At 34.6% G+C, this 18,514-nt stretch overlaps 1 protein-coding gene across 1 annotated transcript in view; it reads left to right on the plus strand.

Moving 5' to 3' along the window:
- The window catches only part of Slx4ip (SLX4 interacting protein), a 192,887-nt gene that overhangs the window by 8,633 nt on the left and 165,740 nt on the right, over positions 1-18,514 (plus strand). The window contains 2 exon segments of the mRNA XM_047540521.1: positions 8,703-8,774; positions 10,078-10,137. Coding sequence (XP_047396477.1) covers positions 10,111-10,137 — 27 coding nt within the window. The 5' untranslated portion in view covers positions 8,703-8,774; positions 10,078-10,110.

Genomic DNA, 18,514 nt, shown 5'->3' on the forward strand with positions numbered 1-18,514 from the left:
CTCAGTGAAGAATATCTGTGTTGTTTCCAGTTTGACTATTATGAATAAAGTCGCTGTGAACATTTTCAAATAGGTTTTAACATAATCATTTTCATTTCTCTGGGATGAATTCTTAGGAGTGCAGTGTTTGTGTTGTATGATAAGTCCATGTTTAGATGTATAAGCTGCCATTGTCTTTTCCAGAGTGACTGTACACTTTCACAGTCCCATCAGCAAAATAGATCTTTTTCAATACCTCCTCACCAGCATTTGATGTTATCACTATTTTTTTATTTGCTGTTCTGGCAGGTGTGTAGTGATATCTCATTGTGCTTTTATTTTACATTTCTCTGATAGTTAACGATGTTGAATATTTTTCATATGCTTGTTTGCTTTCTCTATATCCTCTTTGTGGAACTACCTGTTTATATCTTTTGCCTATTTTCTAACTGGATTGTTTGTTTTTAGTAATTGAGTCTTGAGAGTTCTTTATATAATCTAGATAAAAATCCTTTTTTGGACATGTGGATTGCAAATATTTTCTCCCAGTTTGCAGAACATTTTAATTTCAATATGGTCAAGTCTATCATTCTTGTTCTTTAGAGTTTATACTTTTTATGTCTAGTTAAAAACCCTTCCTTATTCATAAAAATATTCCCTAGAAAGTTTTAGTTTTGCACATTTTATTCTTGTGTGGTTTGTGACATAGTGGTCCAATTTTATTTTATTATCTTAAATAGGTATAAGGAGTTGTTTGATGGACCACAATTTATTGAATGAATAATTTCTTCATTTCTCACTGATTTGCAGTGCTGCTTTTATGGTATGCCATTTTCATAAGTGCATGAATATGTTCCTGTTCTTTGTAGTCTGTCCCTTTGGTCTGTGGTGAGTACATTTGTTTATTTACTATAGCATTTGGAAGTTTTGTTGTGTCTGTGAAGACAAACCTCCTCCTTTGTTTTTGTTTGTTTTTCCTCTTGCAGATGTGTCTCCTTCCACTTCAGGTTCTGAGTTTGAGATTGTGATTGGAACTAAAGTTAGCAGATCACTGTGAAGAGGTCTTGCACATATCTGACTCCATTTATTTCTAGATTTTTTTCATTTGTGGCATGCTAGTTCAAATGATATTTTAAAATTCTACATTTCTGCTTGTTGCAAAGAAATTGCCTTTATAGTTAATCAGTAAGCGTGTTTGCTCCATTTTTTGTAGCTATTTTTTGGGATTCAGAAATTCTTTCTATTTATATATTTTTAATGTTTCTTTTTTTTTCTGCCTCTACTAACCCATTTTTCTCCCATTATCCTAGATGTGGACCTCCTATAAAAATCGAAGTAGAGGATATATAACTTTTAATATAATAAAAGTAAAATTGTATATGAAATATTAATTAGTGTTAGTTAATATTTGTAAACTTTAGATTATGAATTCCACCTATTTTAATGCCCTTTGGTCAGTTTTGTTGAAATATTCATTGAACTGAAAACTGGGGACTCAGTGGGTAAAAATGATCATGTGCTTTTCTTCAATTTCAATTTTTAAATGTGAATTTTCTAGTGTTAAACCAGCCTTATATTCCTCAGCTACCTCATTTGGTTCTAATTCTTTTTTAAGTAGCTTGGTATGTTCAGATTGCTTCTCTTTGTTAAGGATTCTTACCTTTGTGTTTGTGTGTAGAATGACTGTGGTTTCCTTTCCCATATTGCCCTTGTCGGTTTTGCTGTGAGAGCTCCGTAAAATGAGTTGGGGGGTGGTTTCCCTCCTGGTCTCTTCTCTGGAAGAATTTGTGTGCTGGCAGTATTTTGTCCTTGAACTACTCTGAATTTTGGATGGCAGAGGTTTAGAAATTTGAGACATCCTAGAGGTCCACCTGTTTAGTCTCATGGTATTGTTGAGACCGAAAGAATTAAATGGGAGGCTCTTATCCATGGGACACTTTTCATCATACTCTCTCTCATTACTTTCACCCTTACGGAAACTTGACTTCTGAATTGAAGATAATGGACATTTTATTATTTTAAAACTCATGGCTCAAAGCCTTTGCATTGAAGTCCACGCAAACCCACGTAAGAGAGACTTAGAAACATCACATTAACCCTGGTCTCTTAATTTTCTAGGTGCATCTGATTAAGAATGGAGAGAAGGGGGAGGTTCAAGGGAACAGGCATTGATGACTCATGGAAAGCAAGTAGGAGCTAGCGGGAGACCCTACAGACCCATCTCTGAGTAGCTGTGGTAGCAGCCAGCAGTTGAGAGGGTATTGCCCATTGTAACGATGGTAAATAATTTGCATCTTGGATATCAGAGAAGTGTTATGGTATTTTTTTATGAACATTGGTAAAGATTCAGTAAATTTTTAGAAATTATTCTTAAAAACAGCAAAAATGAAAAGGTTGTAGACATGAGTGACTGAGCCCCATTTATCTGGAACAGTTTTTAAAAATTTTTTTAGTTGTCAGTGGGTATTTATTTATATGTGGTGCTGAGAATTGAACCCAGTGCTTCACACATGCTAGACAAGTGCTGTACCACAGCCAAAACCCTAACCTTTATCTTAAACATTTTTTCATTCACCAGATGCCTCTTGAGCACCCTCTAGTGTTATGCACTCCTGACGGCTGCTTTCTCCTGAGAATATCCTCTCATCAAGGGCAAGTGCAATTTCACCACATTTTGGGTTTAGCAAACTGATTCAGTTTATGTCAGTGTTCAGTTCACCATTTAATCCATTTTTAGCACCTGTGCCTAATTGTGTAGTGAACCAAAGGAAATATGCTTCCCTTATCTGTAATGACTTCAACAAATATGCAAGCTCAAGGCCTGTGCAACTGTCCAGATGTGTTATGCTTTTTTGATAAACTTCAGTTATTTATATTTTACATAAGGAATTGCTATGCCATGTTACATTGCATAGTGATGAATTAACTCAAAATACATTTTCTTTTAACTATAAAGTTTATGTTTCTTGCTCTGCTTTGATGAGCAGAAGAGAACTATTACTCCACTAGCGTTATTTGAAGTTATGCTCTGCCCTAAGAACTTGTTCTTTGGCAGAGATGGATAGTTATTAGGGAGAAGTTCACACCCACCCTGACAGCTCAGATAGCCATTAACCTTGACTGTTCTGTGTTTGACACATGGTGTTTGTCCTCAGTGGGCTCAACAAGACCCTCACTGGTCCTTGGATAGGCTGTCAGCTGTGAGACGTTGACATGGTCCCATATATTTTTATTATGAGAATAGATAGCAGGGCTAGGAGTAGGTGATCTGGAAAGATCTCTTTTAGCTCTAAAATTATGACTTTGAGTTTCCAAACATCGTGGAAACAAGTGAAAAAAATCATATACATTGAGGCAGCGTATCTTATGATATTAAAAAAGGAAAAAAATATTCAAAATATATTACCCTCTTTTCCCAGATAGTCTATTTTACTTTAGATCATATTATTCTATATAAAATATTTGCTTTTAATTCTAGATTACTACAGATTATGTTTTTGAGGTTTGGCTTTGATGATACTTTTTGAAGAATCCAGAATTCAAAAGGAAATGTAGTTGGGTGCCACAGAGCATGCCTATAATCCTAACTACTAAGTAGACTGAGGCAAGAGGTTAACAAATTGCAGGCCTGTCTTCACAACTTCACGAGATCTTGTCTCAAAATAAAATATTAAAAAGAGCTGGGGATGTAGTTTCATGGTAAAGTGTCCCTGGGTTCAGTCCCTGTACAAAAAAATGTAAATGTAGCTGCTCTTGCTTTGCTGACAACACACACACACAGACATACACACAACCTTATTGTGAGTTAAAAATGTAACCCTCACTAATGTGGCTCAATCTATCTAGTGGCAGATATGGTTTAAAAACCTTGCCTCAGCCTTCTGTGTGGTCTGCCTGTCCTTCAGAGAAGGAAGAATGTTTGGAAAAACCTGCCTGTGATTAAAAAATGAATAAATGAGATCACTTAAGCTTCACCTTTGATTGGATTCTTGCTAACAAAACTCTCAAAGCTCTTTTCCCATTCTGTCTAGCTGATTCACCTGACATGTTTTAAGTGCCCCTGCCCCCATGCAGGGACTGCCTAGATTTTTAGCAAAGTCACTCAAACCTGATTTAATACATTTAAGGGTACTGATTTTATGTTTCTCAGGCTCAAATAATGTAGTTTTAAAGATTTATTTAAAGATAACTTTTATAACTGTTTTCAAACATGTTTTTGATTTTCCAAGAACTACCCCCCATTTACACCTGTGTCTAAATGAGCTTGTTAAAGATGAACAGAAACATCATTAAAATTTTTCTAAATCATAGGCATTTTGTTATTCATAGAAAGAAAATTAATAACTGAAATTATTTAGGGTTCATGTAAAGTTATTTTTGTCCATTAAAAAATTATGTTATCAGGTTTTTAAAAAAAAAAAAAATCACCAAATTTATCAGATTTTTCAAAAATCACTATTGACCAAGTGATAGTAATTGTTAATACTCATAGGAAGTCTGCTGTTTGTAAATCAATATATTGGGTGTTTTTACATGTCATTTTTTTTTTTTTTTTGGTGTAGGAAATTGTACCCATGGCTTCATTTATGAGTTGTATCCCCAGTCCTGTATGTCATTTTATTAATCTTTTCAATAATTTTGAGTTAACCATTACTAATAAATAATAAGTGTTTCATAAATAATTCAGGATACAGAAATAAGTGCTTTTCTCACTTTAAAAAACTCAAATACTCTCAAACTACATTGTTCATTACATGGTAGCCACTAAGCACAAGTGGCTACTGAGCACTTGAAATAAGTCTGGTCCAAATTGAGATATGCTAGAAATATAAAATATCCTATTGGAAATATTTGGTTAAAATAACAGGAATGTCAATTTTTTGTATTGATCACATGTTGAAATGCTAATATGTTGTATTTGATTAAAATATTGTCAATTTCACCTGCTTCTGTTTATCAGTTACATCTGGGAAATTTAAAATTACTTTTGTGGCTTGCATTATGTTTCTGTTGGACAGTGCTGCTCAAAAAGCATCTCTACACAATTTTTTTTTTTTGTACTAGAGATTGAACCCAGTGACTCATACATGATATGCAAGCACTCTGCTACTAGTAATATCCCCAGTCTGTGCACACAAAATTTCAACAGGCAGATAGTTGTAGGTACAAGACTTCTGAATGATGTCATCCATCTCACTCCTTCCTTCCTCTGTGTTAGCTTACTTTATCTTGTTTTTCAGGTTGGGGCCTAGTTTAACTTAAGAATTGGGTTCATTTAACTCTAAATTATTTGGCCATATTTCTGCTATTATAACTGCTGTCGTTAATTTTATTGATCTTAATGAACATTAGAGGGAGCTTTTGTTCCCTTTAACTCTTATGTACCCACTACGTACACACACGCACATTCCCCTTTCTTCTAATGCTGTAAACATAATAATTTTAGGTCAAGATTCAGTATTTGCTATTATGACTATAAATGCTAGTTATAACTGAACTGAGTGTTAAGTATTCTTTTTATTTTTTGCAGAACTCTTGTTTATTCTTGGATCAATAATCACCTTATTATTACTCATTTACTTAGCTTTCCATGTACCTTTCCTAAGGAATTCCACCTCATGTTCTCCGCTAGTTGCCTAAAATTCATCAGTATCCATGTAGACCTTATAGGACATGCCACTCCTGGAACCTTGCAACCTCCTGTCCCAGTGGTTCTGCCTGTCTCCACAGCTTGCATGCAGGGATCTCCTTTCAGGATCCTAGGCTTTCCTTAGCCCTTCTCCTACCTTGGCCCTCCTATTTCCTGCATCTTTCTCTTTCTCAGTTAATTTCCTCATTTTGGTGAGGCACATCTTTGGTAGCTTCCTGAGAAAGGATGCATGGGACATAACATTTTTTAAAGACCTTGCATGTCTAAAAACTTTTTTTCTTCTCTTATGTTTAATGCAGTTGGAGGTTGGAAACAATTTTCTTACAATCTTGAAGATACTTCTTCATGAGCTTTTAAATTTCCAGAGTTGCTTTGGACAATGTTTGTTTTTTCTTTTTCTTTTAATTTTATTTTAAAAATATTATTACTACTAGTAGTAGTAGTAGTACCAGGGATTGACCCAGAGGGGCCTATCCATTGAGCACATCCCCAGTCCTTTTAAAATTTTTTTTTAATTAAAATATTTTTTATTTTTACAGACACATTTTGATTTATTGTACACAAATGGGGTACAACTTTTCATTTCTATGGTTGTACATAGTGTAGATTCACATCATTCATGTAATCATACATATATGTAGGGTAATACTGTCTGTTTCATTCTACTGTTTTTCCATCCCCCACCCGCTCCTTTTTCCTTTTTCCTCTACACCATCCAAAGTTCCTTCATTCTTCTCTTCCCCCCATCACTCCCTCGTTATATATTGTCATGAACTTACCAGAGAAAACATTCGGCCTTTGGTTTTTTGGGCTTGACCTATTTCAACTTACCATGATATTTTCCAACTTCATCCATTTACCAGCAAATGCCATCATTTTATTCTTCTTTATGGCTGAGTAATATTCCATGCTTTGGGCAATTTGGAGCCAATTCTAACACCTGATCCATTGTATTCTCTACTTCCTGTCCCCACCCACTATTCATATTTGTAAGATTGTTTTGTCCCTAGTGCCTAAAATTTCACTGATATATGCCCAAATGTGGATCTATTTTCATCCTGATTTTTATGTGCCAGTCCTCTTATATTGGTCATTTAATTTATTCCCTTATTTTTTTTTTCTTTTTCAGTCTTTTTCAGTTTTTTTTGAAGTTTGAAAGATTTATTCAACTTGAACTTCCAACTCTTCAAGTAAGTTTTTTTTTCAGCTATCATTGTTTTGTCATTTTTCAAGTCTCCTTTTTAAAAAAGTTATTTATATATATATATATTTATATATTTTTTCATTTATATATTATTTTTTAATCTTCCTAACAAAAGCTTAAAGAAAATTTTTCTTCTTTCACAGTCTTCATTTTAGCAAGTAATTTTTTTCTGCTTGTTTGGTGTTCTTATGACAGTATCTTGCCTTAAATAATAGATGATTCCTGGTTGTTTATTTGTATTCGAGAATGGGACATGAAAACGATGACTAGAATTTGTGTATATGGACTTCACTCTAGAGCCATCTGTCTAGGCTGTTTCATTGGGGAACCCCTGATGTCAGTATTTTTAGATCCTGCCTTTTAGTTCAGTCTAGTTCCTCAATGAGGAGGTTTCAGTCTTCCATCTGGAGCATGTAGGCAGGTTAGAGGGGCATGTGGGCTGGGAAAAGTCTCCCTTTGTAAAATATTTCATAATACTCTTCTTTTAGTTGGGTAGCCCTACCTTATACCATGTCTGCTGTTTTCCAGTCCAGAGATCCTCTGACTGAACACAGTAAATGGGTGTACTTACCTTTTTATTATCAAATAAAATTTGATTGTATAGATATATCACATTTTGTTTATCTATTCATCATTGATTTAAATTTGGTTTATTTCTACTTTCTGGTTATTATGAATAATGCTGCTGTGAACATTCCTATGTAAGTTTGTGTTTGGACATAATATGTTTACTTTTCTTGGGTATATACCTAGGAATGGAAGTCTTGGGTCATATGTCAACTCTTACTTTTTAAAGAACTGCCAAAATATTGTCAAAATTGGCTGCAACATTTTTACATTCAAAATTCATTCTGTCCTTGTCAATACCTATTACTATTTTTGTTTTGATTTTAACCATCCTGGTAGGTATAAGATGATATTTCATTGTGGTTTCCATTTGCATTTCCTTGATGACTAATGATGGTAAGCATCTTTTCATGTACTTACCTGCCATTTTTATATTTTCTTTAAAGAAAAGTCTATTCAAGTCTTTTCCCCATTTTAAATTTGGTTTTGTCCTCTTATTGAGTTGTAAGCCTTCTTTATATATTCTGGACATGAGTGTCTTATTAAATGTATGATTTGCAGATTTTATTTTTCCATTCTGGGTTATCTTTTTTTACTTTTTCTTGATGTATGAAAATTTTTAATTTTAATGAAATACAGTTTACTATTTTTTTCTTTTTTCATATGTTCTTTGGTATCATGTCTAAGAAACTTCTCTAATGCAAGGTCACACAATTTAAACCTATGTTTTGTTGTTTAGTTTTAGCTTTTCCTTTCTTAGGTTTCTATTTTGAGTTAATTTTTGTACGTAGTGTGATATAGGGACCAGCTTTATTATTTTGCATGTGAATATCCAGTTGTCCTAGTGCGATTTGTTGAAAGGACTACTTCCCCATCAAATTGTGTACATAATATTATTGAAAATGGGTTGGCAGACGCCACTTTTGGAGTCTTGATTTTTATTCCATTGATCTGTATGTCTATTCTTATGCTAGTACCACATTGTTTTGATGGTTTTCACTTTGTGTTAGGTTTTTAAATGAAGAAAGTCTGAGTCTTCCAACCGTTTTCTTTTTTTATACTGGTTTGGCTACTCCAGATCCCTTGCATTTTCATATACATTTTAGGATAAGTTTATTAATTTCAATAAAGAAGTCAGCTGGGATTGTGATATGATTGTGTTGACTATGTAAGTCATTTTGGTTAAGTATTGCTACCTTAACAATATTAAGTTGTTCTAATCCATGAACATGGGCTGTAGTCCCATTTACTTAAGTCTTTAATTTCAGTAATTTTTTTATATATATATTTTTTCTTTTTCAGTACTGGAGATTAAACCTGGCCTTGAATTTATGATTCTCCTGCCTCAGCTTCTTGAATAGCTGGGATTTACAGGTATGTACCACTCTGCTCAGCTTCAGTAATGTTTTATGGCTTTTGGTTTGCAAATATTGTTCCTGTTTTGCTATATTCATTCCTAACTGTTCTTTTTCATGCTATTGTAAATGGAATTGTTTTCTTAATTTCGTTTTAGGATTGTTCCTTGCTGGTACATAGAATTACCAGTGAATTTAAAAATATTGATCCTATATCCTACAACCTTCCTGAGTTTATTAATTCTAATAGTTTTTTTTGTAGTTCATTAGTTTTCTATATATAAGAACATATCATTTGAGAATAAAATAGGTTTATCTCTTTCTTCCTAACTTGGATGCCCTTTATTTCTCTTTCTTGCCTAATTTTCCTGGCCAGAATCTCTAATACAGTGTTGGTTAAAAATGGCAAGAGCACAGACATCTTTGTCTTTTCCTCATCTTAAGGGGAGAAAACATTTAATCATTTATCATTAAGTATGATTTAGCTATGGGTTTTCCATAGATGTCCATATTCAAGATGAGGAATGTCCTTCTGTTCCTATCGTGTGTATGTATTTTAATGAAAAAAGTGTTTTGGAGTCAATTATAGCGGTACATACCTGTAATCCCACAACTCTGGAGACCAAAACAGAAGGATTGCAAGTTCAAGGTCAGCTTGGGAAACGTAGTGAGACCCCATTTCAAAACAAAAAGTAAAAAGGATTTGGGATGTATTCAATAATAGAGTACGCTTGGGTTTAATGCCCAGAACCTAAAAAAATTAAAAAAAGGGTTTTGGGTTTTGTTGTTTATAATTATTTTGTGTTTGAGATGGTCATGTGCATTTCCCCCCTTTATTCCAGAAATATATAATGTATTATATTAATTTGCAGGTATCAAAACATCCAGGTATACAATTTGTTCCTAGTGTATAATCTTTATTATGTTGCTAGACTTGGCTTGTTCATATTTGTTGAGGATTTTGTGTCTTCATAAGGGATATTAATGTAGTTTTCTTACATCTTTATCTGGTGTGGTATCAGTACAAGATAAACTCAGAATGATTTGAGAAGTTTTCCTCATGCTTCTATTAAGAGAGTTTCTGAAGGATTGAAATTATTTCTTTAACTGTTCAGTAGATTAGGGATGCTATCTAGGCTTGTACTTTTCTTTGTGGATAGTTTAAGTTACTAATTCAATATAGTATTTTTGTTAAGGACATTTATAAGAGAACATTAATTTCACAAACATCTAAAATGTTTTATTTATTCAGCCAGTTTTTCTTATAAGATGTCTAAATAAAAAAAAAGTTTATGTAATTATGGCTTTCTTTTCTCTTAAAGGTCCTATAATTGCTGTGGAAAATCTGTAAAGCCATGGCATCTAAGAAATTTGCTGTTAAAGTAAGTAATGCTTAATAGCCTTCTTTAAAATAATCAACTTGCTAATATGAGTATGTTCTAGGTTAATTGAAAATTGAATGTGATTTCTTCTCTTTACATTTGGGACTCAAAATTTTAAGTAGGCACATTAATATTTACATTTTAACAATGAGATAGGAGAAAATGAATAGTTCATATTGTTACAAGGAGTTCTTTGCTTAAAGTCTTTTGTCTAAGGTGCTGTTTTGGTCATAACTTCATCCTTAATGTTAAAAAATTATCCTTCATATTTCACGACCATAGCATGATTTCTGACTGTGACAAAACAGATAAAAGGACAGAGTAAGAGAAGCTGGCAATGAACGCTATTTCTGGGTCCAGGAGAATTCTCTTGGCAAACAGACAAGAGAATTTTTGGTGTCCTCTTTCATTTTCTTTTCCTTTTTTTTTTTTTTTTTAATTCATTTTTATTGTAAACAAATGGGATACATCTTGTTTCTCTTTTTGTACATGAAGTAGAGGCATACCATTTTTGAAATCATACATTTACCTAGGGAAACAGTTTTTGATTCATTCTGTTATTTCCCCCCCCACCCCTCCCACCCCTTGTATCCCTCTGTACAGTCCCTTCTTCCTCCATTCTTGCCCCCCTCTCACCTCCCATTATGTGTCATCATCTGCTTATCAGCAAGATCATTTGTCCTTTAGTTTTTTGAGATTGACTTATCTCACTTAGCATGATATACTCCAATTTCATCCATTTGCCTGCAAACACCATATTTTATTTTTTTATGGCTGAGTAATATTCCATTTTGTGTGTGTGTGTGTGTGTGTGTGTGTGTGTATACACACACACATACACCACAGTTTCTTTATCCATTCATCCATTGAAGGGCATCTAGGTTGGTTCCACAATCTGGCTATTGTGAATTGAGCATCTATGAACATTGTTGTGGCTGTATCTCTGTAGTATGCTGATTTTAAGTCCTTTGGGTACAGGCCAAGGAGTGGGATAGCTGGGTCAAATGGTGGTTCCATTCCAGGTTTTCTAAGGAATCTCCACACTGCTTTCCAGAGTGGCTGCACTAATTTGCAGCCCCACCAGCAATGTATGAGTGTACCTTTTTCCCCACATCCTCTCCAACACCTATTGTTGCTTGTGTTCTTGATAATCGCCATTCTAATTGGGGTAAGATAGAATCTTAGGGTAGTGTTGATTTGCATTTCTCTTATTACTAAAGATGTTAAACATTTTTTCATATATCTGTTGATTGCTTATAGATCTTCTGTGAAGTGTCTATTCATTTCCTTAGCCCATTTGTTGATTGGATCATTTATATTCTTGGTATACAGTTTTTTGAGTTCGTTATATATTCTGGAAATTAGTGCTCTATCTGAAGTATGAGTGGCAAAGGATTTCTCCCACTCTGTAGGTTCTCTCTTCGCATTGCTGACAGTTTCCTTTGCTGAGAGAAAGATATTTAGTTTGACTCTGTCCCAGTTATTGATTCTTACTTTTATTTCTTATGCTATGGGAGTCCTGTTAAGGAAGTCTGATCCTAAGCCAACATGTTCAACATGTTGAAGATTTGAACCTACTTTTTCTTCTATAAGATACAGGGTCTCTGGTCTGATTTCAAGGTCCTTGATCCATTTTGAGTTGATTTTTGTGCAGGGTGAGAGATATGGGTTTAGTTTCATTCTGTTGCATATGGGTTTCCAGTTTTCCCAGCACCATTTGTTGAAGAGGCTATCTTTTCTCCATTGCATATTTTTGGCACCTTTGTCTAGTATTAGAAAATTGTATTTATTTGGGTTTGTGTCCATGTCCTCTATTCTGTACCATTGATCTACCTGTCTATTTTGGTACCAATACCATGTCATTTTTGTTACTATTGCTTTGTAGTATAGTTGAAGTTCTGTTATTGCAATCCCCCTGCTTCACTTTTCCTGCTAAAGATTGCTTTAGCTATTCTGGGTTTCTTATTCTTCCAGATGAATTTTATGATTGCTTGCTCTATTTCCGTGTGGTTCATCATTGGAATATTAATCGGAATTGCATTGAATCTGTATAGCACTTTAGGTAGTATGGCCATTTTGACAATATTAATTCTGCCTATCCAAGAACATGGGAGATCTTTCCATCTTCTAAGGTCTTCTTTAATTTCTTTCTTTAGTGTTCTGTAGTTCTCCTTGTAGAGGTCTTTCACCTCTTTTGTGAGATTGAATCCCAAGTATTTTATTTTTTTCGAGGCTATTGTGAATGGGGTAGTTTTCCTAACTTCTCTTTCTGAAGATTCATCACTTATGTATAAAAATGCATTGGATTTATGAGCATTGATCTTGTAACCTGCTACTTTACTGAATTCACTTATGAGTTCTAAAAGTTTTCTGGTGAAATTTCCCAGTTCCTCCAAATATATAATCATGTCATCAGCAAACAGGAATAGTTTGAGTTCTTCTTTTCCTATTTGTATCCCTTTAATTTCCTTGGTCTGTCTAATTGCTCTGGCTAGAGTTTTGAGGGCGATGTTGAATAGAAATGTTGAAAGAGGGCATCCCTGCCTCGTTCCAGTTTTTAGGGGGAATGCTTTCAGTTTTTCACCATTTAGAATGATACTGGCCATGGGCTTAGCATAGATGGCCTTTACAATATTAAGGATTGTTCCCACTATCCCTATTTTTTCTAGTGTTTTGAGCATGAAGGGGTGCTGTATTTTATCAAATGCTTTTTCTGCATCTATCGAAATAATCATGTGATTCTTGACTTTCAGTCTGTTGATATGGTGAATTACGTTTACTGATTTCCGGATGTTGAACCAACCTTGCATCACTGGGATAAAACCCACTTGATTGTGGTGCACTATCTTTTTAATATATTTTTGTATGCGATTTGCTAGGATTTTGTTGAGAATTTTTGCATCAATGTTCATTAAGGATATTGGTCTGAAATTTTCTTTCCTTGATATGTCTCTGTCTGATTTAGGTATCAGGGTGATATTGGCTTCATAGAATGAGTTTGGGAGGGTTCCCTCCTCTTCTATTTCATGAAATACTTTGAGAAGTATTGGAATGAGCTCTTCTTTAAAGGTTTTGTAGAACTCGGTTGAGAACCCATCTGGTCCCAGACTTTTCTTGTTGGTAGGCTTTTGATGACTTCTTCTATTTCATTATTTGAAATTGATATATTTAAATTGTTTATGTCCTCCTGGTTCACTTTAGGTGATTCATATGTCTCTAGAAACCTGTTGATGTCTTTGAGATTTTCTATTTTGTTGGAGTATAGATTTTCAAAATTGCTTCTAATTATGTTTTGTATTTCACTCGTGTCTGTTGTGATATTTTCTTGTTCATTCTGAATTTTAGTAATTTGGGTTTTCTCTCTCCTTCTCTTTGTTAGTGTGGTTAAGGGTTTATCAATTTTGTTTACTTTTTCAAAAAACCAACTATTTATTTTGTCAATTTTTTTGATTGTTTCTTTTGTTTCAATTTCGTTGATTTCAGCTCTGATTTTAACTATTTCCTGTCTTCTACTACTTTTGGTGCTTCTCTGTTCTTTTTCTAGGGCTTTCAGCTGCAGTGTTAGGTCGTTTATTTGTTGATTTTTTCTTCTTTTATTGAATGCACTCCATGAAATAAATTTTTCTGTAAGTACTGCTTTCATAGTGTCCCAGAGATTTTGATATGATGTTTCTTCATTCTCATTTACCTCTAAGAATTTTTTTGTTTCCTTCCTGATGTCTTCTGTTATCCATTCGTCATACAATAGTGTATTATTTAATCCTCAGGTGTTGGAGTAGTTTCTGTTTTTTACTCTGCATTTATTTCTAATTTCAATCCATTATGATCTGATAGAATACAAGGTAGTATCTCTATCTTCTTGTACTTGCTAACATTAGCTTTATGTCATAAAATATAGTCTATTTTAGAGAAGTATCCATGTGCTGCTGAGAAGAAGGTGTATTCACTCTTTGTTGAATGGTATATTCTATAAATGTCCGTTAAGTCTAAATTATTGATTGTGTTATTGAGATCTTTGGTTTCTTTGTTCAATTTTTGTTTGGAGGATCTGTCCAGTGGTGAGAGAGGTGTGTTCAAATCACCTAGTATTATTGTGTTGTAGTCTATTTGATTTCTGGAATTGAGAAGGATTTGTTTGACATATATGGATGAGCCACTATTTGGAGCATAGATATTTATGATTATTATGTCTTGCTGATTTATGCTTCCCTTAAGCAGTATGAAATGTCCTTCTTTATCCCTTCTGACTCACTTTGACTTGAAGTCCACATTATCTGATATGAGAATGTATACTTCGGCTTTTTTGCTGTGTCCATTTGCGTAGTATGTTTTTTCCCCTCCTTTCACCTTTAGTCTGTGGGTATCTCTTTCTATGAGATGAGTCTCTTGCAGGTAGCAAATTGTTGGATATTTCTTTTTAATCCAATCTTCCAGTCTATGTCTTTTGATTGATGAATTCAGGCCATTAACATTAACATTATTGTGATATGATTTGTATTCCCAGCAATTTGACCCTTTTTTTTTTTTTGACACGACTTGGTTTCTCCTTTCTTTGGCTGTTCCTTTAGGGTAGTTCCTCCCTTTGCTGATTTACATCATTGTTTTTCATCTCTTCCTCATGGAATATTTTGCTGAGAATGTTGTGTAATGCTGGCTTTCTTTTTGTAAATTCTTTTAGCTTTTGTTTATCATGGAAAGATTTTATTTTGTTGTCAAATCTGAAGGTAAGTTTTGCTGGGTATAAGATTCTTGGTTGGCATCCATTTTCTTTCAGAGCTTGAAAAATGTTGTTCCAGGCCCTTCTAGCTTTTAGGGTGTGGATTGAAAAATCTGCTGATATCCGTATTGGTTTCCCCCTGAATGTAATTTGATTCTTTTCTCTCTCAGTCTTTAAAATTCTGTCTTTATTTTGCATGTTAGGAATTTTCATAATAATGGGACTTGGTGTGGGTCTGTTGTAATTTCGTGTATTTGGAGTCCTATAAGCCTCTTGTACTTGATTTTCCATTTCATTCTTCAGATTTGGGAAATTTTCTGATTTTATTTCATTGAATAGATTGTTCATTCCTTTGGTTTGTTTCTCTAAGCCTTCCTCAATCCCAATAATTCTTAAATTTGGCCTTTTCATGATATCCCATAATTCTTGTAGATTCTGTTCATGATTTCTTACAATCTTCTCTGTTTGGTCAATTTTGTTTTCAAGATGAAATATTTTGTCTTCAGTATCTGAGGTTCTGTCTTCCAGGTGTTCTATCCTATTGGTTATGCTTTCTATGGAATTTTTAATTTAGTTTATTGTTTCCTTCATTTCAAGGATTTCTGTTTTTTTTTTTTTAATATCTCTAACTCTTCATTGAAATAATCTTTTGCTTCCTGTATTTGCTCTTTTAACTGTCGATTGGTATGATCATTCAATGCCTGCATTTGCTCTTTCATCTCCTTGTTTGCTTCTCTGATCGTTTTAGTTATGTACATTCTGAACTCCCTTTCTGATATTTCTTCTGCCATGCTGTCATTGGATTTTATTGCTAAACCATCTAGGTTTGTTTGAGACATTTTCTTCCCTTGTTTTCTCATACCGCTCAGGTATCTACCCCTCTAGTAGTGAAACTCTGGGATATTGCAGATTTCCTCTATGGACTAATATTGTCTCTGTAGATTTTCAGTAACTCACCTCTTAGCCTTCAGTAGCCTGAAGTCTTGGAGGAACTTGATAATGCGGTGCTCCACTAGGAAGCCGCCCCTCTAGGGGTGGCCTTCAGGTGGGGTATATTCCCTGTCAGTGGGTATAGGCGCTTCTACTTGTTGACTGATGGTCAGTCAAAGGGGGACTAGACTGCAGACTGGGGCACGTCTGATCTGGGCCTGTATCTCTGGTTCTGCCCTGGTGGGACAGCCTCGCCCAGCAGGGAAGACTCACCTGGTGGGGAAGTTTCGCTGGGCAGCTCTCCTCTGAGAAGTTTCCTTCGGTCCAGAACTACCACCTGGACTGGGAAGCCCTCCTCTGTGATGTTCCCAGGGGTCCTGACCTACCACCTGGGCTGGGGAGCCTGGCCCTGCGAGGGATTCCCTTGCTGTGCGGCCTCCTCTGCTATGTTCCCTGGGAACTGGAGCTACCACCTGGGCCTAGGACCCTCACTCTGAGTCAAAGCCTCTCGCTGTGCGGCCCTCATCTGCAATGCTTCTGGTTGTCTGGGTACTGGGCTCCAGCAGGGGAATCTCACTGGGCCACTCTACTCCACGAAGTTCCCTGCATTTCGGGACTACTGCCCCATCTGGGGAGCCCGATCAGTGGGAGAGATTCACCCGGTACCTCTTTAAAAAAAATCCTTTTTCTATCCCCTGATGGCTGAAACTGAGACTTCTCATGTGTGGAAGGATGGGAAGATTATGTGGGGGGAAGAAGAGGGGAAGAATTGATAAATTGTCAGTGTATGCCCTTGATGATACTTCTATATATACTGACTGTTCTTTAGGTCATTTTCTGCATGCTAATGTTATCTTAGGTACCAGTTAAACACCTCAAATATGAATTATAGTTGTTAGTTTACCAAATAATATACTTTTTAATATTTTAATTTTATCTAATTTTTAACCAAGTCAGTGTTTATTCAGATTTACTAACATTTATAAATCACATGTCCTATAGTATTTATTTCTGCAAGGGTGAATAAATAATGAATTTTCATTGTTTATCTAAAAACATTCTGATGTTACTCTAGAAAGATATCAAGTTGGTTTTGGAATTCTACGATGAGCATTTATTTTTCCTCAACATTTAAGATATTTTTCCATCATCTTCTGACATCTGTTATTGCTACTGAGAAATGTTTTCGTTATCTACAGGTGTTTCAAAACTACCTGAAACTTAGTGGCTTAAAACAGGAGCCATTTTGCTGTCTGTTATGATTGTGCCCCAATTGGGTGGTTTCTTCTTTTGATGTTGGTTGGGGCTGCAATTATCTAAAGACTTGATTAGGTGGAACATCAAAGATGTCATGCTCACATGACTGGCAATTGGTGCCTGCTGTGGTTGGAATCTTACCTGGTTCTGTTAATTCTTCTCATCCACGTGGCTACCCTGTGTGGTTTGGGCTTCTGTCATGGTGATTTGAGTCTTGTCCTGACAAATGAGTTGCAAGAACGAAGTAGTGTAATTTGCTCATCTGAGTTGCTAATTGTACTGTGTACATTTTCTGTGTATTTACTTATATTTTTGTCCACTTGTTCAATCAGTTGAGAGGGGTATATTAAAATCTCCAGTTATGATTTTAAATTTATGTATTTCTCCTTTTAGCTTTATTGGTTTTGAGGCTATGTTAATAGAATGGACAAATTTATAATTACCATATCTAATGAATTAATTAGTTATTATGTTTTGTGTCTTTTTTATCTCTATTAAAACTTGTTAATCTAAAGTTTGCTTGCCTAATATTAATATAGTCTATATTTGAGATCTGTCAACCAAACCTGGGTTGCTACTGGTTCCCAGATCCTGTCAGTCAGTTAGTTCCACCCAGGTGCACAAAACTTTCAACTATCATTCCAACTATTGTTTTAATTGTGAATGAACAAGAGTTTCAACAGAGGTTTAAGAAAAAGTTGGAATATGAGAAACAGAATAAAATGAATGAGCAAACTCAGAAGATCAGAAAGGAAGACTTTACACTAATTTGTGTTTTCAGAGCAGAAAAGAAGCTATTAAACCATGAAGCAAGGTCAGTGTTATGAACAAAAGAAATTCATGAGAATAGAAAAGAGCCCTTATCAATTACAAACATGACAGAAATGAAAAATCATTAAAATATGATAAGACTATCAAGGAATACTGCTAAAAAAAAAGTAGAATGAAAGATAATAGATCTAAAAAAATGGAGAAAAAAGATTAGAGGCGCAGTCTTAATATGAAAAATGGAAGATCTAGAAAGAAAATAGTAGAGAGGAACATTATGAAAAAAAAAAAAAATAAAATTAACCAAAAATGAAGGGTACAAAATTCCTGTTTGAGAGGATTATGAGCATGTACCCAAAAAAGTGTACAAAAAGGAGTTGTGCTAAGACACATTATCCTAACATTTAAAGACACTGAGAATTTAGAGATGAAAAGAAAAAAAAAATCATGGAGAATTGAGAATTAGAACAGCCTGCTCAACTGTAGTTGATAGGAGATAGTAGTGTCATACCTTTACTACTAATAGAATACCAAGAAAAATTGTTACCAACCCAGAATTCACTTTGCAGTCCAGTTTTTAATCATATTATGATGGAATAGAGACATTTGCTGAAATGCAAAGTTTAAGAAAATTTCCATCTGATGTACTTTATTTTAGGAAGGAGGAAGTCTTCAAATATGGGGGAGAAAAAGAATCAGGTTGGA

The sequence above is a fragment of the Sciurus carolinensis genome, chromosome 2 (genome assembly GCF_902686445.1).
Source record: "Sciurus carolinensis chromosome 2, mSciCar1.2, whole genome shotgun sequence".
Taxonomy (NCBI): Eukaryota; Metazoa; Chordata; class Mammalia; order Rodentia; family Sciuridae; genus Sciurus; species Sciurus carolinensis.